The following is a 22,903-nucleotide window of genomic DNA, read 5'->3' as shown; positions in this document are numbered from 1 at the left end:
TACTCTGAGGAGAAGCCAATTACGCACTCAGCGCCAGCTCCTTGCCTAGTGGATCTGCGCTAATGCTCTGATTGGAGAATTTGCTGAATCTTTCTAATCAGCTCGGTCCTGCAACCTTTAATCATGCAAATGGCTCAGGTCTTCAGTGCAGCTCCAGACTTGCCAGCGCTAGGCTTGCAGGACTGAGTATGGAAAGGGGAATTGGCATTTGTGCTGGCACAACAAAGTTTCTGACGGTTATGGCCCTGAAAAAGCTTCTCTCCAAACAGATGCTTCTCCCAGGTTAGCTTGGAGGAGTAAAAACTCTTAGGCTTGCATAATACATGGCCCAACAAGTCTCTTAATGGACAACATCATTCAGGAGCTTAGTGGATATATTAATATTTCCTGCTTCCAGATAGGCAGCGACTACCAAAATGAAGGAGTTAGACAGAAACCATGTCCCAAAAAAACCCACAGCCAACATCTGAATTTATATGTCCTAAGAGGACCAACTTGGTTTGGGTCTTGGGAAAAGGCTGAGATCAACTCACCCAGTCTTCAGTTTAGCGTCAACCAGGCCTGATGCACAACCTTGGTCAGAAAGTCCAGTCTCCAGCAATTTCAGGTAACTGTGTAATAGTGGTTCAGTTCAAAATTCTGCCCAGAAAAACTCCACACAACTTGGCTGGGTGTGTTGTGCTCAGTGCACAGGGGGTGGTATAACAGTGAGGACACAAAAGTCTTGCATGACTTACAACCATGTGCTGCACCAGTCAGTGCCGATGGTGGCCCTTGGCCTCCCTTCCCCTTCCCAGCCTCCTGCTGCCCACCACAAACCAAAAAAACTCATGCTCCCTAACACTGTCAGTGCTTCCTAACAAACTTAAGACTTTCAGCATGAAACAGCAAAGCCTCAAGAATAGCAAGGACCAGTTTTGGTCACCCACATCCCAAGCAGACACCTTCACCCCAAACCTTTAGCTATTTCATGGGTGACATCTACCCAACAGGTTTTTGAGACCTTTTCAAGACGTGAAAATTTTGAAAGGCCTCCCTGTCATTCCAGTGCAAGCCCAAAGGACCTGTAGAAATTTCAGAATTTTCCTCAGACTGGAGCTCCTGTTTCCTCTCCACACCAAGGAGGTCACAGCTGCCGTGCCAAAAAACGAGCGCAATGGAAATGTCGTGCATCACATGAAAGGAGTGGTTCCCAAAACAGCAGGAGGCTGTGGCTGAGTCATGAGATTTGTTCTTCTCAGAGATCTCCAAGCCCATTTAACCCAAATCTTCATTTCAGGTATTTTTATGAGGTCATTGCAAAGGCTCAGCTGTTTATGTCTTCAGAGGGAGAGAATAGGGTACCTGAACTATGTGTTGGTACGTGATTGGCCTCCATGGAGCAGTAGCCTTGCAGGGCACACGTAGGAGCTGTTAGATATGTTAATATGTGAACACAGGCCTCATCTTGAGATCTTAAAAGAGGATTAGAGCAGATGAGTCCTCATTTAGTTTTCCAGAAGAGCAGCACAGATAAATCTGGCTGCTCCTTTGCAGGGTGTTAAAGGGGGATTTCCTGGTGGGTGGGTCTCCTCAGTGGGGTATTATTGTATCAATGGTGGGGCGGGAAGGAATGGATTAAGCAACTGGCAATAGGATATGGAGCCTTTGCATGTGCTGACAATGGATATAAACTGGGGAGGGTAGAGAGCTGTTAGTGGGCTACAGGAAATCAGGTTTGGTTCCTGGCTTATTCCTGGAGACCACACTATTGCTCTTGAGCTGAGCTCTACTCTTCAGAAATTCAGCCATGGCTCCCACGCTGGGTACGTCACCGGTGACCGGCAACAGGGCTCAGGTGTTGTGGACACTGCTGGAGCTCCTGGTGTGGAAGGCAGTCAGCCAGTTGGAGCTGCTGAAGTTGGGTCACTCATGCACTGCCCAATCCTGCAGTGGAGCAATGCCAATGCTGGTAAGAAACGTTGTGTCCCACCCATAAATCACTCCTGGGCCTCGCCATCTTTCTTGAATACGTGATGGTTTTCTGCTTTGTTTCTTGGCTATTGTGGAGATTTTGGTATGGTTTTCTTCTAAGCTGCATGCTTGGTCTTCTACTCCAGGTAAGTATAGGTGCTATGGGAATCAACATTAACTTTGGTGCTAATGTGGGGGATTGGTGGAAACCTGCAGAGAGCTCAGGGACAGAGAGCAGACATGAGCAAAACAGAGCTGAGAGTGGGTCTCCGCTTCACCCTGGAGATGTGGTCTTGTTTAGAGCAGAGAGGGACTTTGTCTTTGCCCTTATTTTTATGCCAAATGCAACGCGCCAGTCTCTAAAGCTCAAAGACCTGTTGAGTAAATACATTTAACTTAAGAAGCAAAGTGTCCATGATCTGCAGATTCCCACAGTCTCACAGAGCTGCTTAGAGATCAAGCACAGAAATGAAGAGCTCCCGGGCCATAACCCCGACACAAAGAAGACTCATACTTCACCCAGACTGGTTAACCTCAGTTGGCTACGTCAGGTTAAAACAGTTTTTTAAGACAAAGCGGTTTGTGTATTAGGTCAGGTGAGCACCTTGAGTTGAAGCTGTTAGGGCAGGAGTGGCTCCCCAGAAGTTCCTGAATCACATGTGGCTCTCCAACATTTTGCATGTGGTTCTTTGCCCCGGCTCTGGCATGTGATGGGTGAGCAGTAGGGTTATGTTGCATGGGAGCTAAAAGCCCAGTATCACCGGGCTGTATTACTCTGGGATATAGGCTTGCTTGCCCAGGTCAGCACCAGAGAAGCCACCGTTGTCTTCTGAGGTAGTCCTGGTACACCACTACCCCAGACTTCCTGATGTACGTTACATGTGGCTCGTAGAGTGAAGAAAATCCACCATCCCACAGTGAGGTTTATCCCACGATGTCTGATCCCAATCGATGTCAAGCTTAGCTCTTCTGTTATTTTAAACCAGACTACCTATCTGAGTTGCCCAGCCTGAATTAAGAACATCCTCCTTCTGGCAGGGCTGATGGAACCAAAGAAAAGTCTAAAACATTACCAGACATAACACCATGTTACCAAACTAGCAGTCAGCCCCACAGCCTCTCAAATATCGGAAGACCCAGCCCTAGAGAGAAAAGCCTAATATAATTCCAGCTTCTGGTCAACCCCATTAGTGGTCAACCCCATAAAATAGGCAAATAAGTGTAGTTAATAGTTCAGAGTGCTTGACGCAGTGACCTCATTGAGTTGCAACACTGGTGACTACAGCCTCTTTGCCAGTAGAGCTGTAATGCTGATACATGTGTTTTTAAATTGCATTTATCTTACTCTGCAGACTCTGAATAACTATTATTTTGTAGCCAGCGCTAACGTGTGAGTACGGCCATTTGAGCAGAGTATCATCCATTTATAAAGTATTTACAGGAAAATTCAGGTTAAACATGGAGATATGTTTGGATACCTTAAAAAACCAAGCTAAACCAAAATAAACACAGAAAACAAACACCTTTTTCACTTTCCTCGGAGATATGTTTGGATACCTTAAAAAACCAAACTAAACCAAAATAAAACACGGAAGACAAACACCTTTTTCACTTTCCTTGTCTGTTCTTTTTGAAAAAACACTGTCACGTTATGTCACATTGATTTAAAGATTTCAGCTAAAGAAGTCACAATAACCTTAAGAAGAATAATCAACAAAAGCATTAATGGCTGATGGGACAGGAATAGTCTGAAGATTAGTGTTTGGCTTTGTTTGAAGTGAGGAGGATTTAGGAAGAGTTTTTAATTCTTACATTTGTTTATTCTTATATATCGATTATTGACGATTTGAAGCCTTGGGACAAACATTGGAAATATGGAACTGAAAACCAAGATGCTGCCTAAGAAGTTCAAAAGCTTCAGTGTCCACCTGGCCTCTGAGAACCAACACAAGAAGGCAAGACTCCATCATTTCGCTCAATGGAAATATAAAGTATTTTATGATAGGACCTTTCTATTTTCTTCAACTCTTTCCTGGTCCACAGGGATCAGTGATACGGGGATGTGTTTGGACCAGAGTTATAATTAATAAAGTCATAACCAGAACTTTACAAAACTTGTTATTTGCCAGGGTCTTGCCTTCCTATGTTCACTGAGTCACCTCTGAGGTACCCAGGTGCAAGTGACGTGCAGATGCTCTACAGAAGTCACCTCTGAGGTACCCAGGTGCAAGTGATGTGCAGATGCTCCACAGAACTCCCATCTATGTCTCTCAAGATACACCTATGCCTTCAAATTCATCTGTCAAGGTATCTGTATCCAAAATGCAGTTAGGAAAGCAAAGTGAAAATGCTGTCTGAGCAGAAACATATTTTTCCACCAAAACCAGAGTTACTAAAACACTTTTCCACCTTTTGTTTCTTTGTTTCTTCTCTTAGAAGAATCTGTGCAATTTCCTGTTGGAGCATCTTCATGACAGGACTCAGTGTTTATAACGGGGGAGAATGAGTCATGGATTTGGGGCTTATCTGTTGCAGCTCTCATTTTATAGAGCTCTAAGGCTGCTTTATGAATTTAGAGGGGTCCTTAGGAGAGCACTGCTAATGCTTTGCTCTCAGTTAATCTGGATTTGGGCAGCCTGTCAGAATGAAGGAGTTTGGAGAGTACAGCATGCCTAAGGCAAGTCAGAAGGGCCAGAAAATCAAATGAGCATATTATGGGAATTTCTGCTTTGTTTTAATTTTAAGAGTTGAAAATCAGGTGGAAAGACATCATAATTTTTTGTTTGACAAGATAAAATCCTTCTGCGTCAGTAATACCAAAACACTTGAATATTCTATAAAATATTAAAGGTACAGCAGTGTGCTGCTTTGATAGTTTAATGACTTTCTCTTTTGACATAAGATCACTTCAAAATAAAAATAAATAAAATGGCTTCTTTTCAAAAATTCAGATGAAACTATCTGAAATATGCAAAACAAAACAAGAAAACCAAAGCTGTGCATTTTTGCCTTGAAATTAAGAGGGTCCTGCAAAATCTCTCCATTTTGATGCAGCTGCCTTTTCTGATGGAAAAATGACCCAGAAAATAAATAAATATGTTTTTAACAAGATATAGTATCTCCTAGGTTGGATCCTGCGTGCCTAGCCTAAGGGGTCTCCAACTTTTTTATGGCTCCGGGTGAACAGAAGTATCTCCTTGTGCCCTCCCCACCCATTCACACTCCCACAACCTCCCTGTGGCAAGAGCTTCCCTGGGAAAGCAGCATTATTAGGAACGGATAAACCATAATTATTAGCTATCATTTAATGTGATTTAGCACCTGGAAATAATGGAGAGGAAATTGTGCCAGATGCTTAGTCAACAAACTGCAGCCTACCAGGAAGCGTTCCATGAAGCATTACTGCCCTGTCGATCAAACTTGAGAGCAACAGTCATAAGCAGGCCAATAAAACTACTTAAATTATGTTGCAAGAGCTGCAGGGTCCTACATATGACCTACTTTGGTATCATCATCCTCTTTGAAGTATCCAGTTGTTGCTGTGATGTGCTCTGGGGGAAGTGGAGATGCCAAGGAAGGAGGACCTGCTCCACTGTCTTCATCACAGACAAAAGCAGAGCCACAACCAGAACCTCTCTTTTCTGCCTTGCTCCCCATCACTGGTCCAGGCTGGGTCTGGATAAGCCAGCCAAATAACACATATGCTTTGTAAACTGTTTTTCTTCTCTAGGAAGGGTGAGATGAATAAAGATGAAATAAAAAGTGAAAGACACTCTAAGTTCCTCCATCTGTACCCACTCCTGAGTTCCACCTCAAGCTAAGAGGACAGCTCTGTGTTTCCCAGGGTCTGCTGGGCTCTCTGGCTTTCTGTCTGTGCTTTCCCATCAGGTTTTTGGGTCACCCACAGCCAAAATTCCAGAGCCTCCCTGAGGTTCACCATGTCACCTTCTACTTCCTAAAAATGCCTGGCCAAACCAAAACAATGCCATGACAGTTTCCTTAAAGTCCTTCCCTAAAGCATATCCATATTGTGATATATCTATAACCCTCTTTATGGGCCCGTTCTACAGTGATCTGCTGTACTCAACACTCCAGAAGCATTTCAGTGACCCATGAGAGCATGTTGAAGGTGAGCAGGAGACAGTACACCATATACTTTCCTGCTGAATGTCTTGGGGTCTACATCACACAGTCCCCAGATACCTTGGCTTCACCCATCTTACGCTGTTTTTTTCCAAAAAATGTCAATGTGCAGCACTCCTGCCTACCCTGGAGTGGTGGAAGTCCCTACCTACTTCATCTGGGTGTTGCCTCCCATGAAACTCTCTGGTTCTGTGTCTTTGCATCTCTCAAGACTTTGGAGCACTCAAAAGTCTGCTTTCCTCTTACTCCTGCTTTGTCCTCGTGGTTCAGTACTAAGTCAACTGTTCCCTAGTCATTCCTATGAGCACATCATTTACATGCACAACAGAAATCCACACACAGTCAGAACAATCTTTTGGAACCATTCCCTCTCCTAGTGGCTGACCCCTTCCTCTTTGTTCTGGGTGTTGCCTCCCATGAAACTCTCTGGTTCTGTGTCTTTGCATCTCTCAAGACTTTGGAGCACTCAAAAGTCTGCTTTCCTCTTACTCCTGCTTTGTCCTCGTGGTTCAGTACTAAGTCAACTGTTCCCTAGTCATTCCTATGAGCACATCATTTACATGCACAACAGAAATCCACACACAGTCACAACCATCCTTTGGAACCATTCCCTCTCCTGGTGGCTGACCCCTTCCTCTTTGCTAATCCTACAGATCTTCTCGGATGATGAGTTCTTTCTTTGAAAGAGGTCCTCCCTGAAAGACGGCGCTGAGGGAGCAAGGAACGAGAGAAGTCAACCCATCAAGGTGCACGCTTCCTTCTGCAGCAGATCTTAGCAAGGAGCATGCTAACCCATTTCCTGCACATAAGTGTCTTGGTTGTCTGCCCTGTCTGCCCTGCAGGAGACAGCCCCGTTCTCCCACCTTGCAACCCCATAACATGGAAAGAAGCATGGGGGGCATATTTATTCTCCCTGTTTTTCCTCTTGCTGCCGTGTCATGTCTGCTCGGGGAGGAACAGGGAGAAATTCTCTGCTTGTTATATGGGAATCCAACCAGATGATCCCACAGCCCCTTCTGGCCTTAAAATCCCTGCGTCTATTCAGCACTGCCAGCTCATAACACATCACACAGGGAAGAAAAGCCACATTCACGGACTTGGATCCCCTCTCTTTGTCGGAAGACTTTGCTTGTTTTGGCAGTTTGGTAGATAGGAGCGCGGGCAGACGCATGCCTAACTCCTCCACCCTTGTGGACCTGAGGATGGTGCATCCCAGTTCAGCACCCATCCCATCCCATAGCGGTGCTCAGGGCTGCAAACCACCACGTCCCCTTCCCCCAGGCGCCTGGATGAAGGCGACCAAGCCTCCGCCGCCGTCCCCATTTCCCTCCCTGGCTCCTGTCCAGCGCCGAGGGCCCATTTGGGGCCGGGATTTCTCCCGGGACAAAGGGATGTTAATCAGCTCCCTCTACTGTTCCCTTTTGTCTAGGACTAGCTCCCACGCTTGGACTTGGCACTCTGGGATGCGGCAGAGGGAGCTCCTTGTTGCAACCAGCCCTGAGCCCAGTTGGGGAATGCAATGTACCCAGCAGGGAAAGGGGAGGAAGGGGAGGGGAGGGGGGGGAAGGAAATAAATCTATAACTCTTCGCAGCCCGCTCCCTGCCAGCCCCATTGCATTGTGCGCGCCGCCCCAGGCAGAAGTTTCCAGTGCCTCCCGCTGCCGGGAGAGACGCCACCACCGGTTTTGTAGCCACGGGCTGTCTTGTTCCTTCTCCCCTCCCTGATTCCCCATCTAATGTTTTAGTCGCCAGAAAAAAAAAAAAAAAATCTCCATGTCAGGGTTGACAGATGGGAGTTGGTGCAGTGGGAGGTAGAGGGAGCGCAGAAAGCAGAGAGGATCCTCTCCTGGCAGCGCTGCCATTTCCTTTTCACCGTCACCACTCTCCCGCGTTTGCAGCCCGTGTCTGGGTGTTGGCTGTTTACAGCTGTTTACACGGGCTGTCTCCTCTCCAGAGAACTGTAGAGATGCACAAGAACCAGATCTTTATCCCGGCATCATTTTGCAGGTGGAGAAGGGATGAGGTCAGGGCCTCTTCGCTAAGAAGCCCAGGTGACACCTGAGCCCACCAAACCCAAGCCATGCCCAGCCTCCAGTTGATCCATCTAATTGCGTTGGGGATGGAAAGGCAAATACAGCCAGATGTGATGGTCACTGTAGTCTTCTTGGTGCTACTGTACCAGAGGGTTGCCCTTGAACACCCCAGAAGTCACAAGAGGCTGAAGTCATCCTTTCTGACAGTGACCTGGCCTTACAGTAGCTCCAGCAGTAAGAGAAGGAGCTCCTCTACTACCTCATTGGTATCCTGCTCCCAGAGGCTGAAGGACTAACACGTTGGCAAGCTTCCTCAGCATCTCTGTTTGCTGCCGTTGCAACTTGCAGCTCTTGCCAAGGCTCAGTAGAAGCTGCTAATCTCCCAGTACTGATGTGGGCTACAAACCAGATATGTGGCTGCAGCTCCTCTAGACCTCCCTAAACTGCATTTCCTCCTCGTTTCTGCTGCCTGTACTGAACTAACTAGGTAACAGCCAGCTCAGAAATGCTGTAACCATGAATATGGACTGTTCTGTACCTGTGGGCTGGAACGTGGACTCAGGCAATGCAGGGATATGCCGGCACTTATGCCTGTCTCATCCCCTGCAGTAACCCCCAGCTCCAAGCTCAATTCACACTGACACTAAACACAACTGATGCTTCTCTCTTTAGCCAGGACCTGCCAGTCTTTTTCTCAGCAGCCTTGGCAAATCTCTGGCCTGCAGTATTATGCATCTCGACGGCTGAGTGGAGCTTGCATAGTCACATTTTCAATCCTGATCCTTCCAGTTTCCTTCCCCATAGTTACAGGGTAGAGTTTGTAGATCTCCGTTGTTGATACCAGGGCAGCTGCCCAAATTGCCATTAGCGGAGAGGTAGACGGGGTGTGGTTGGAAATCAGATCCTCTTGGGAAGAGTTTCATGAGAGAGCAGAGAGTACCTCCTACATGTAACTAACCTCCTGGATGGATCAGTATCTTGTGGCTTTCTGCTCATGCCTTACTTTATTGCAGAAGTGGAGAAGTCTGATCCAGAACAGGGAAAGGGGGGGAAGCATTTGGCACAGAGACAACTGAGATGCCAGAATGCCATCAGGAAGATATTATGAGGTCTGCTAAACGTGTTAATTTTAAATCATGCAAGACATCATGAGGTGGGATTAGGCCTGAAATAGGAAGGGACTGCCTGTATTCAGTGGTCCAGGAGATCCTTTTCAGTGCCATGTTCTTCCATTAGTAAAATGGCCTCTCCAACAGAGGCTGGATGTCAGGGCTGCTTTCTAAGAGAAGAAAGATGGGGGGTGGGAGCTATTTGCCCCCAAACTGGGCCTCTAAGAAATGCACATGGAAGTCTGAGCCTGTAGCCCTAGGCTCCCTCTATAGTCAATGGAGAGAAATAAACATCTTGGTATGATTCATGTTATCCTGAGATAGGTGTCTAAGATAGGTCAGATGAATTGCTCTCTGGAGATGCCGATTGCTCTCCACTGACTACAAAGGGAGCCTGGGGTGACTAGCTCAGACTTTGACATCTAACTCTGGGAGATGAGATCAGTCCTATCAGAGAGCCCGTGGAGCGATATTGTTACAACACAGCAAGAAAAAATTACCAAGGAGACTTGTGTCTCCCAGGTATTATAACTGAATTTAAAAGCCTTGTTCCAATCTTGCTAAACCTGGGGGAAGACTCACATGGATTTTGCACAAGATGAGCTTTCCCATCCACAGCAGTAGCAGGGACAAAAGAGTCACTCCACGAACACAGATATGTATTGGCTCTCTTGAAAGAGATGAGATATGGAACTTATCCCCAAAGATGTAGAGCCCAAAATAAACCTATCTGCAAAGGTAACAGTGCCAAACACCCCAAATGAAACTGGATGTGACTTGAATCCCACCTCTCTCATGAGCTAGACAAATGCCTGCTCTGCCCTTCATGTGGTCTCTGGGAGCAGGAATCTTCTCATCAAGAGCCGGTCTCCCTGGATTCCCTCAGTGATTGATGGAGAAATGTAGAAACTTCAGGGTGTGAATAATTTAATCCTAACTGTCTACAATACATCAGATGAATCATACCCCAGAGGACCCAAGCATCAGATGGAACTCCCTTGACCTGTCTGACATAATGGACCCAAACTTTTTCTGACTCACTGATCTTTTGCAGACCTCATTTTTAACTTTTCATAAAGTGCAAGTAAAGAAAGTGCTCTGCTCTAGAAGAGTTATTCTTAATGTAACAAAGGAAAATATAGTAGCTAGTTATCAACACCAGAGCAGTGTTGCATTAGAAATGAGGAGACTTGTAAAACAGGAGGCAGATAGATTGTCTATCTCTTGGTGGTATGTCAAGGCAACATGTCCTTTGGGAAGAGATGTCATAGTCAAATCCAGATTTTGGGTTCATTCCAGAAGTCTTGAGGTGAAATTCTCCAGTCTGCATCATGTAAGGATAATCTGACAGTCCTGGAAAGCTATGAACATGCAGTGTGCTCTCTACCTCAGGAAAGAAAGAGGCATTTGAGATCCAGAGATCTTATATCTCTTCCAATAATGCACTATTCTTGCTGACCCTTTCCATTGCCAGATGGCCTTCAAGAGATTACTTGGTATCATTTTCTGAAGGACGCTTTGACTTGTCTATAGGACAGCATCATCTTCAGAAACATCAAGACTGAAGATAATAGTAATCCTTCATGGTCTCCCTTGGCAAGGTGACAAGGGGATCTTATCCCATTTTATCCCACCTAGATTTGAGTTAAAACTGCTGGAAGGCAAGACATCTTCCCAGTTTAATAATGAAGCAATAAAGCGGTCTTGAATACTCCATATTTCATTCTATGCTCATCCTGGTAACTGCACAGACAGGAGCTGCGTCAAAAGGAACATTTCTTTGCTGGACAGGAACAGGGTTAACCCAGGGAGACAGGAACAGTGGGTCACTCCGCCACTTTTGTGGCTCTTGTCATTTGCCTTCTAGCAGGGGTGACGGCCAACAATTATTTCCGGAATGAATTTATGCCTCGGAGCCTCTGCATCACCCATTAGGCTCTCATTTGTCCAGTGGGGAATTTGATATATGTCCTCAGAGGGCACATCCGACGGGCGCGGACACTTGACAAAGCAACGGGACGCGCGCGCACCCGCCCTGGCTCGTTCAAACCCCCTCGCGCGCCGGCAAACGCCCCGACGTACAAAAAGGGACGGTGTGGCTTCCCAAGGTTGCACGAGTGTTAAACTCTAATAAACAAGCCCCGTCGGCGAAAGCTGAAAGAATCTGAGCCCTCCCCAACAAAGCATTTAATCCAGTTTGGCGTAACCTTTGACATTATTAGGGATCGCAGTGACCCTAATCCAATCAGATTGATTAACTAAAGCGGAGACCCCATAAGCTGACCCCCCTCTGGCCTCTGCTATTTAGTCCTGACCAAACAGTGGGAGAGACGTGCCGTATTTACACCACAATGGGTCCGCGCTGAGAACCTGTTTCATTACAGAGCGACTTAAACTCCCATTACTCCATCAATGTATCATTCTTCAATAGTTCATTAAAAGCTGCTCCTCCACAATAACTATTAACCATTTCTCAGTCCAGCTGGCAGGTTTAAAGCCCCAGCCAGTCTTTAGCAGAAGGAGGTGGGAGTGAGTGAAAGAAATAGATAGACAAGGGCTCCCTTTTTAAATTTAAACGAACTGGGGGCTTAAATAGTTTGAGGTAATTTACTTTTATTGAATGGGGGAAGGAGAGGGAGGAAACTTTTATTTTGACTTAATTGTGTGCTGAGGTCCGTTAAAGAGACAGGGCCATGATAAACTTTTATTCTATTACTTCTCTTGAGATCAGTTCATATTTCTGCCCACAGGAGTTTCAAAGAGGGTTCGCACGGTGTTGAGAGACTAGAAAATACACCACAACTTAAACATCAACAATGTCTTCAGTCCATAAATGTTAAAAACAGGGTGAAAGACAAAATTCCCAGTAAATACCACTTAAATTTCAGATAGAAAACACCTGTTAGGTCGCACAGTTCACTTTCTGTTGCCAGTGATGGCATCTCCCTCTACTACACCCTCCAAAGGCAACTCAAAGATCTTTCCTTGTCTTTGGGAAACTGAAAGACACAGCAACTGCCTTACAAACTGCCAAACCTCCCAGGTAAGTGGCTGGGCACAAGCTGTGGCTAAGTTGATCACTTAAAGTCATGTGGCTAAGACCATGTTCCACTCCACAGCTTCACAAAATACAGGTCAAGAAACAAATGAAAACTACTTTTTTCCTCTAGAAATTACTCTGTAGGAAAAATCAAGTGAGGGGTTCTTCCTGCTGTCCAGTAGTTGAGATTTGAATTTCTAGGAGACTAGAAATCATATGAACTGTATCCTCTTGTATATGACTGATAGACAGACAGGTAGGTTCAGGTAGAGGAAAAGACATCAGGCTCACTTCTTTTCCTATATCGGCATCCTGTTCTTTGCATTCCCAATAGTTTAGGATCCCCAAGTTCACCTATTTCCTAGTGCTTTGCAAGAAAGACCCAACAGTGGCACCTGTCTGAATGTTTCCCCATGGAGCTGCACAGCTGCTCATGTGTCCCCAAGACCACGGAGGAGGAGAAAAACCCCCTTCCAATCACCCCATAGCAATTTCACCTCCTGCTAATTCCTGAATCGTTCTCTATGCAGGTAGCACAGCACAGTGAGGAAGGTGACACTTTTCTCCTTGAACAGAGAATATTTATTCCATGGCCAAGAACAGGCAAAACTGAGTAAATGAATATGTCCTGAATGACATATGAAGAGCTAGAGCAATTTATGGCCAAGCCTGTCAAGTATCACCTCGAAATAGCAACAGGTCTGGATCCCCTGAACATCACCATTCCTTTGTAGCTGGGCTCATGAATACCATCGCTGTTTAATACGTGATTCGTTTTGCCTGGCTACGGAAATGTTAAAAAAGAAGTATACATAAATATAGTTGTAGCTAAAACAGGTGGGATTTCCTTCCATAAACAGGCTGATGGGGAAAAAGAGTCTAGTTTCAGATGAGATAGCAGAATATGGCTCTTAGCAGGACCAGAGTCTGGTGACAGTTTGGCACGGCTGAATCAAAGCTCAAGCCTAGCCCTGAATTAGCAATGAGAGACCAAAGCAGCAAGGGCAGCCCAGACAGCGAGGCAGCCTCAGTGAGCTTTGGGCCTAGAAAGTATTTCCTGAAGGCATTAAAATCAGTCCTTTTCAATGAAAGAATTGCAGATAGTCGTGTAAGGCAAAAAGAGTTGCTTTAGCGACTACGTTGAGGGAGGATCAGGTCCTCATTGACTCAAATGAGAAGCTGAAGTTAGATCTTGGGTGACTTAAAATCCAGGCTGCAGAGGAGAGTTTTGCTTGCTTTCTTTCTCTCCTTTTCTCCTTCTCTCTTTCGGGGTAGGAGCTCAAATATGTTCCTACCCTGGGGGATCTGCCGCACAAGAATGCGACTGAGCTGTTTTTTTTCTCCCCCCTCCTGCTGTAGGTGAAGCAAAACTGAAGGGTGGTTTGATTCTCCCTCAAGGAACAACATTCTTCAGTTATGAAATCTTCCCAGCCTTCTTTCCCTCCCTGAGCCTGGCTACCAAAAGCCTGCACTCTCAAGCAGGGACAGACCCTTCGTGTCGACACCGTTGTGAGATAAGAGCCTTTGGCAGCTTGTGGGATCGGGGTTCCTTCGGTCAACAAGGAGGTGAGGATCACTTTCCTCAGGCACAGGGTTGAATTGCTACAGGAGGTGTGGAGCATCTAATCCGAGAACATCTGGGAGCACGACGTGCTCTGTGTGTCCTTGGGGACATCCAGCCAAAGACATTGGTTATCTGGCTCCCCCACTGCCTGCGCCCGGTGAATGATCTTTGGAAAGTCACACTGGGTTTGTGTGTATGGGAAAAATATCCAGTCTGGCTGTACTGGCCTAATTCAACCCAAGGGTGATGTACCCAGAACGAGTGTTTTAATTGCGTGCAAAATATCGTGGTATGACACTTTGATAATGCACTTAAGTGCATTACAGTGCAGATTTTACAGGTGTAATTATTCTGGGATGGTTTCTCACTATTAAACCCAAATAGTGACACCAGTATTAATATTGTGCTCCAGCTCTCCAGCTCTAAAGGGAGAACCCCACCAGCTGAAACCACCCCTTCTCCTGCTGGGGGTGTGTAAAATGCCTGTTGTGGCTGGTGGAGGCCCTGCCACGATACAAATCAAGGCTTTGCTCTTTCTTGGCTGCCCTATTTTTCAAAATTCCCTCAAGAGGAAATGCCCAAGTCTCTTCTGAATAATGCAGCAGGGGAAAACCAAACAAAACCCCGATCTCCAGATGGCAAGCACTGGGAGAACGTGACCCAGGGTGGGTGTAGTTCAGCTACATACACCAACTCAGAAGATTCCCTGAAACTATCCCAGGTCTTCCCTCTCATAAGACGTCAAACCGCGCTACTCTGCTATTCCAGACAAAGTAATTCCAACTCTCAGACTGTTAGGAACCTGTAAATGTTACTCTTTTGCAAAATCACAAAGAAAAAAAGAAAGAAAAGAGGATTTCTGAGCCTCTTCTATTGTTGGTGTCCTCAGAGAAAGCAGTCATATTCCTGCACAGGTCTGCACAGGGCACCTGGACCTACCATCTGGGCAGGAATCAAATGCAACATGAGTTTGCCTCTTGGACAAACTCCTTTGTGCTAAAGGGAAAGGCAGAGCTTGACCCAGACTTGCTGAGACCAGCAGGAGCAGGCTGGACTTTAAAAGACAGGCTACGAGGGCAAAGAAGGGTAAAACAGTTCTTACAGGCTAAAATAGGCTCCTGCCAACTTGTAGGGAAAAAGAGCAGATACTCAGAGTTAGCCAAGTGCTTAAATCCCACTGCTTCCAACAACCTAGGGAAAAACATTTTGAAGATCTCCCACTTATATCAATGGGTGCTGTGTCAGAATTAGTTGCCTGAATTAGCACGCTGTCTTAATTTGACATGTTCATAACCAAGGAAAGCAGAACCATTAACTGATGGTGATTTCCTCAGGCCTTTGATCTTCATTGTACCCCATTATAGTACCAAAATTGATGTTCTCTCATAAGTCCAACCCCTAGGAACCACACCCAACAGCCCCTCATTTCCTCTCTGCAATCATTGAGAGAACTGAAAATGTGGCATGAAGTGCCACGGGGTCAGAATAGGAGCTAGACATCCAGCTTGACCACCGAAAACACAATGATCCTTCCAAGGCACTTTGGATCATAGGATAATTCATGTGGAAAGGGACCCTGGGAGGTCTCTAGTCCAACCTCCTGCTCCAAGCAGGGTCAGAGGTGACCCCACTCTCTGCACACTGCCAAATGGGACACTTCCAAGTTCTCTGGACCTATTCAATCCCAGCAGTGGTTTGAGGTAGAAATAGTAGTTAGATGTGACTGGATGTCAGCTGTGCGATGGAGATGGTGGGTAACCACTCTCCTTCCTTTGGGGAGGCACAGGTTTGCTTGCTATCCCTATGACAAGGCTTAATTATCCTCTTGTCTCTACAAAAGACCTTCGGGGTCAGGTTGGAACTGCTTGGATGAGGTCCTGGGCCACCAAATTTTTCCCTAGCCATGTCACACCTCCTTTATCAAGCTCAAGTACTATCTCTGGCAGCCCATTTTATGTGGCGCTTTGTCACAAACAAATTAATTCACAGTAGGTTTCTTAAGATCTCTGCCACTACTCCACCATCGATGTTGCTGTTGCCAAGCCCGTAGCAATGCACTCACCTTTATCTAGCACGGGGCCAAAGATGGCTAAGCTGTCATTGACGGTCGTGCAGTTCCACCTCCTCCCTCGAAATTGGTGTTGGCATTCCTGGATCCCAATCTTTACGCCTTCTGCTACGCTGGGCATGATCTCCACATAGTTCCGACAGAAACGTAGCTGCTTGGGTACCAGTCCTGGGATGCTCCCACAGAGGATGGGCTGAGTCCCCAGGGAGGAATACTGGTGACCAATTGCCAAGGACCTGGAAAAAAAAGAAAACACAAGGAAAAAGAGATGCTGTCAGGCTGGCTTTCATCTTTGTACTTGCTTCATAAGAATGGAGATGGAAAATCAACATTTTCAGTTCCTCTGCATTCTCCTCTCCAGCAAATGTTCTTTCCACTGTCACTCCCCCCACAAAACGATCTCACCTCTCTCCTGAAATTCCCTACAGACCCAACAAGACCACCAACTTTGCCTTTAGCAACTTCCTTCCCTTTTCTTCATCCTCTCAAAGCCTTAGTCCATCATTGTGCTGCTTCTTAACAAAGATGCTCAGCTCACACAAGTAGTTTACTTTGCAACCAGAGGGTCAAAACCATGTTTCTTTATTTGAAAACCAAGCAAAACTGTACAAAATCAGGGAGGTTTTGTAGGAAATTTCGGCAGCTGAGGAAATCCAGGGATTAGAAAGTCACAAGCACTTTAGAGCTACACCAAGTAGAAGAAACCATGTTCCAAGTCTTTGGAAGGGGGACAACAAAAATGGACAACCATTATACAATTCAGCAATGTGCCTTATATATTTGAACCTTACCAGGTAACTTCTGCGCACTGAAACTGACCCTAAAGACTCAAGCAGTTTGGACCTTAAGAACTTAAAAAACCCAAGTCTGAGCTAAATGCTACAGGAACACTGCATAAACTCACTACTCCATGATGCTTTCATAAGCTGTGGAGGAAAGGGGATGGAGGTATATCCCTGCTGGATAAGAAAGAATCTGGGGGAAAAACTCTCCTATGGCTTAATATGGGTCCAATATCAGTGCTATTCCCATGTGAACTCATTCCTGGAAACATTCACGCATAGGTGCACGTGAGTTCGGAGCCATGGCTGGCATATTGGCAACCTCCTTCTAGAAGAGATTTTCTGCTGTTTGCCAAAGCATTTCCACACCTGCTTAATCCAAGCATTTGCTTTGCAAAGCTTAATACTGGGATGTTCTAACCTGGATGAAATGTTCTAAAAAATAAATTCTTAAAATGGCTGTCAGGATCCTTCTGGATATTAGTTTAGCACTTTTTCACTTTAAATTCAAATCAGTGTGAATTTGGGAATTTTCAGCTGTGAGGTTATATTTTCTCAAAACAATGCGAGCTTTTCTGTACTGTCACAAGGACGTGGAGAGCCTACTTTGCCCATCAATCTATAAATTGCTTTGGTTAAAGGGAGGAGAAGGAAATTAAAAAACCAAACAAAACACCAACAAAACTTGAGTGTAAATCCTGTGCTCAGCCAAATGGAAGTCTGTTGAAAGGAGTGTCCATGAACCATTAGGTTGGTTGAAGCCTTAGAGACAAACAAGTCAGCTATGCAGAGAGATCGGCAGATATGTAGCTAATTAGATAGATTTTTAAAGTGATTTTACTGGTGCTTCTAATAATAACCTTGATTACTAAAACTGAAGGGATTTTTAGAATATAATTTCCTTTTCTTCTAATTAAATCTCTTGATTGGCTTTTCTTCTCAGAATTAATGACAAACAGAAACTTGCCTGGGCAGTGTGTATTTCTGTTTACATTCGTTTTTCTATGTGGTTTTCATTTGGGAACAGCCTGGTGTCTTAGAATTATCAACAGGGCAGTCAGGGAATAAGCTTTCACACTTGCTATTCCAATAAAAAAAAGTACAAGAATTCTATCATTTCTGAAGTTCACAAGAAAATTAGCTTGACTTCAGTACTTTCCTGGGCTAGGATAAAAAACATTTTAATATGACTGTCCTTTTTATGGGAGAAAGGTACTTGCAGTCAATTTGCTCCCTTCCTGGTGGGTACCTGGTCAAGATAAGACAGGAATAAAAAGAAGGTGGGCATTCAGGAGGTCAGATGCCAGGGGATTTTAGGCTGAAAGTGGCTTTGCTAAACACACTCAGACTTGCAAATCAGACCTTTCCAGGCAGATGAGATATAGAAACATCCATTTCTGGATCCCAAATGGTTCTAGTAGGAGTCTAGCACCAAGATAATCAGCTCAGCCAAGACCGTGCCATCCAAGACATCACCCAGAAAATGTACTTCAGATGGGCAAGGTAGAAGGTGCCTGGGAAAGCAAAGGGCTTTCAGCTGATTTCCTTAGGTGCCTCTTTCCACCTCAGCTGCACTTTTAGGAGAAGATTGATCTCACCTAACATTTGAGGACAATTCATCCTACCCCGGGGAGGGAATATGAGACAAGTAGCAACTGCCCTACAGAAGTTCTTCTCCTCTTCCATTGCATTAAAAGAGGGTGGAAGGCAGCTCACTTCAACTAGGAACCATGTTCATCTCACCTACCTTCTGATATCTGCAACACAGACATCTCCAGCTGATCTACTCACCCCAGCCTGCTTTTGTAATCAGTCAGTGGAGAGAAACAGGCACTTCTAGGGCACGATTCATCTGCCTTACTTTAGACGTCTGCTTTGGGATGAGGTGAATCATGGTCTTGCCTCCATTGACTGTATTGGCTAGACTATCAGGACAGCCTGGGTGACTGGTTGAGTGGGATATGTCTGCCCTGTAAAATTCTCCAGATGAATCATGAACCTACCAATCGGGATGGCTAAGTTCCTTGAAAAATTCCCACCCAGGAAAGTTAAGTGCTGTGTCTAAGTCCATGCAAAGAGCTCAGCTGTGGGAAGGAGGCAAGTTCCTGCAGGAACCTGCAGGAACCCACAGGAGAAGACCAAGGAAAGGACCCAGTTAACTTGTTTTCCCTATCTAAGTGGCTTGATGTGGGTTTTCTTGAGCTTTAGATAGATTCGAGGAACAACTAGTGGCAGAAAAGCACCTGTGAAATGGAGCCCATGCCAAGCCAAAGAGTGTTTGCACTTTGACTGCACTGTGCACTTTCTCTTTCACTGTTAAGTTCTAAACCACTGCATCGCAATTTCTGGACTAAAGGCACCATGTAAAACACTGTGTCAGGCTTCAGAGGACTTGAGTGTGATGCCTCTGTGGCGTTGTTGGGAATTCGGAGTCGTAGAGTGCCACATCCCCAAATCTCAACCCATTCAGCTTGCTGAGGACTGGGAGCTAGGAGGTACTCACAGATGCCAACTTTAGGCTCAGGAGCTACATGGTCCTATCTCTGTAAATGGTGGGGAGAGATAGATGCCTTCATGGAAACCTCCAGAAAAGACCACTAACTTGATTGCTCTAAGTCATCCCTCAGAGAACAGTTCAGCCATTGACTATACAAGGAGTTCAGGACATGGATACTTTCCAGTGTCTAAAGCTAATTTTGGTGGAAACATCTGTAGAGCTTGTTCCCACATCAACAAGAATCACCGTCATCCTTCCCAAAGCTTTCAAAACTGCCCCGTCCAGTTCCCAGTGAAGACAAAGTATCCACTCAGATAGAAACAACCTGCTGTAGGCTCCATCCCTCCTGTTGTGAAGCAAGGAGGACTTTCTTGAACTCTTTCAATGGGACCTGGATGAAGCTTTAGGATTCTAGTCTCTCAAACTTTAATTTATGCGAACAGGCAAACTCATGCCTGTCTCTATGTTTTTTGGTGATTACCACAGTGGTAGATTGAAAACGTCAGTCACAGGAAGAGGAGTTTATAGGTTGGTGCCCTCAACTATTCGTTTCGATTGCTGGGAAGATCATCTGAGATAACAAAAAAATAAAAACATGTAGAAATACTTTTAATTGCTTTTCACACTGCTCCCTTCTCAATACAGAAGGGAAACAGTCACACCTTGCTTTGATCTGTGTTACAGTCTGGAAAGCTTAATCTGCAAAAGACAATCTCCAGCAAGAGTCTTGTTCTCAAGGCGTCATCAGGCACTGAGACAGTGTAATGCAAATTTGGCATTTCATGGAGGAGTGTGTAGTCACTTGACTTTCCACTGAAGATACAGGGTGGAATCTCAAAACACCTCTCCATGAACAGTGTTTCTGCTGTTAAATAGCTAAGCAGAGTCCTCCTCCTAGCTCACTGGATGTGATAACACCTATCAGAGCACCCTCTTTTGGTCTCTGCTTCCAGCTCCCAGGTGTAAACACTTTCTCTCTAGAGTCAGTTCATCTTTAGGAGAACCAAGTTCTTTCAGCTTCCTGTCATTTTTATTGATCATGAGATATGAACCTTATGAACCTTCCAACCTTCCCTTCCCACTAAAAAAGCAACAACAACCCAACAACTAAAACCTTCAGAAAATATTGAGAAAATCTATAAAGATCAGAATCTCATTTCAGTGTTACTCATCTCTCTAATAGCTCTGATCATTCATTTTTCTTACTGTTTTCAATGATTAAACCTGTCTTTTGCATTTTCCGCTCTCCTGTGATCTGCTTCTAAACTATCTTCTGCTTGTGGGTGATTTGGAAAGTGTGGTGTCGAGAAATGGGCCAAGTGTTGTCTGTTGTGGTCTAACCAGGCACCATCTTCAAATTTCTTGAGCAGCCACGCTTCCTGGATGCATCAACATTAACCTCTCCTTTTTCACTGAAGAATTTGTGAAACACTCAGGTTTACAAAAACACTCATCCCCAGAACAGGTACAGCTCATGTTTGAACCAAGGCAAAGGGTCAAAGAGCTGCTCTTTTTCAATCCAATGAGCTTTTTCTTCCCATTAGCTCAGGAGGAGGCATGAAAATACTGTTCTGTATGTCCACAGCCAAAGTTCTTGGCTTATCTTTAAGCCTTGCATGCCCTGAAGTGTTTAATTCAAGCTTCAGTGAGAATTTTTCCGTGCCAACACACCTAGAGAGCTCTTCATTTCCCTTATCTCAAACTATCTGCTCCTTCAGCAGAGCTGTTGTAAATAAGTACCTGGCCACCTTCTTAATAAATTGCATGTACCCTCCCTCTTGGAATGGACAACCCAGCCAGTTTATGAGGAAGAAATATGCAGGAAATATATGCTTATAGCTTTTTCAGGAAAACAGAAAGCTGCAGTTCTGGATAACCTTGCTGTACAGCACCACTCTACTGACTTTTCAAGGTCCCTGACTTCTCAGTATGGCTGTCAAAAGTCCTTGACACATCAGTAGCAGCATGTAGAGGCGCGTACATCTACTTGCTTCTTCCTGAATTCTGTTCTTCTTGAACTCTGTAGGAACTCTATTTTGCTATTCATCTTGGAGAGGCCTTTTGCTGGCTCCAAGTGCAGTTGAGAACTTCCTCAGCGGACGTCCTTCTGGGGTCTCCGACACAGGTAAACTAACTGCATTTGTTCAGGCTGTACAGCAAGAGTTTAACTTGTTGTATTGACCCAGGATAAGACCCAGAGAGCACTTAAGTCCCCACTGAATATTGAACTGAGCAATAGCAGTGACTTTGCTCCCTTTGCCTTACACAGATGCAAGGTGGCAGCCAGTGCTGTTGCAGAAGTTAAGTCAAAGGATGTCCATCAGTTTATAATAGAGGGGATTTATGTTCATTTGCACATATCCTAAGTTTTCTTTCATGCTGCTCCCTTTGCATGGGATCCCCTAACAGGAGGATGTCACACCTCCTCCAAATCCTTTGTCATAATCTGTGCAGATCTCCAGAGGTTCACCTCATTCCCTTTTCCTTTCTCACTCATTTTCTCTGCCTCTTGATGGTGCCACATCTAACTCTTTGAAGAGGAATCTCAGCCACACCATGGAGAAGGGGACAAGTTGTGCCCTAAAAAAGATGTGCAGCTAAAAAAGATGCATGCTCGGAACACAGCCTTAGTATTATGACACTGAAATATGGAAATGAAGAAGGGTGGCTGGAGAAGTCTTTGAATGTCCTGTCAAGCTATAAGGAAAATCCAGCAAAAGTTGTCTCATATCTCCTCACACTAGGCCAGAAGGACTCACAGGCAAGCTGCTTGCAAGAGATGAGTAGACAGCCCTTACTCCATCCTACAGCATCAGAATTAGACCATCTCTAGTGCCCTACCCATAATCCTCCATGGGCTGCTAAGGTTGAGCAACATGACCTTCATGCATCTGAGGATGCTTGAAGACACATTTGGGGAGAACTGAGCTACTAGGAGGCTGTGAAGTTTTGAAAAAAATGGAGACAGCTGTGAATGGCCGATGGCACCTGAAAGTTCAAGAGACTCACGGGATGAGATCCTTAAGTCAGCCTTGATTCAGTTCCCACAAACCCTCATCACACAGGGCTGGACACACCAAGCTATGGTGCCCACCTAACATGGACAACTAGAAGGTAGGAAGGATACTCCAGAACATCTCACCCAGAGCTAAGGACCAGGCTTAGGAGATGTAATTGAGCCTACTACATCTTCTCTTACACCTCTATAGCATACCTCAATTCCCAGCCTCCATGAAAGTCTTCTGTAGAGTTAAACGACCAGCCCAGAGACCAGGAGGAAAGAGGGGTAGAAAAAATTAATAGATCTACATTCATCTAATGGCATTATTTTTCACAGAAAACCACTGATATTCTGGCATATGTTGTGATTATTTTTCTGTTTCCCTACGAAAATGAAAATAAAAACCCGGAGAAAGTTTAGAATGGAAAGAAAGGAAATGGAACTTGCCAAACCCCATCATTTTAAATGGAAAAGGAACTCATTCTGCTTAAGTCCCTCCTGGATGGAAGTGCTTTTCTTCTATGACATAAAAGTATCCTAAACCCACACAATTGCAAAATACGGACAATAATGTAATTTTAAATAATGTTTTAGTTGAAAATTTGAAAGCCACATTAACAAAGATCAGCAAAGAAATAGGTTTAGCTCTAGAAGACATGAATCAAGTAACTGATTATCATGAAAAGTATTTTTTCAGTTTGAGAGGTTTTTTT

General features: G+C 45.0%; 1 protein-coding gene across 2 annotated transcripts in view; it reads right to left on the bottom strand.

The window, feature by feature from the left end:
* Window positions 1–22,903, bottom strand: part of WNT3A (wingless-type MMTV integration site family member 3A) — a 126,567-nt gene that overhangs the window by 20,246 nt on the left and 83,418 nt on the right. Inside the window, exon 1 of one of the 2 annotated variants that reach the window (XM_014944887.1) lies at window positions 15,905–16,383. The exons of the other annotated variant lie outside the window; for it this stretch is intronic. Coding sequence (XP_014800373.1) covers window positions 15,905–16,031 — 127 coding nt within the window. The 5' untranslated portion in view covers window positions 16,032–16,383. Of the gene's footprint in view, window positions 1–15,904; window positions 16,384–22,903 lie in introns of those variants that run through there. 2 annotated transcript variants of the gene reach the window in all.

The sequence above is a fragment of the Calidris pugnax genome, unplaced genomic scaffold (genome assembly GCF_001431845.1).
Source record: "Calidris pugnax isolate Ruff unplaced genomic scaffold, ASM143184v1 scaffold54, whole genome shotgun sequence".
Classification (NCBI taxonomy): Eukaryota; Metazoa; Chordata; class Aves; order Charadriiformes; family Scolopacidae; genus Calidris; species Calidris pugnax.
This window is presented reverse-complemented; position numbering and strand designations above follow the sequence as displayed.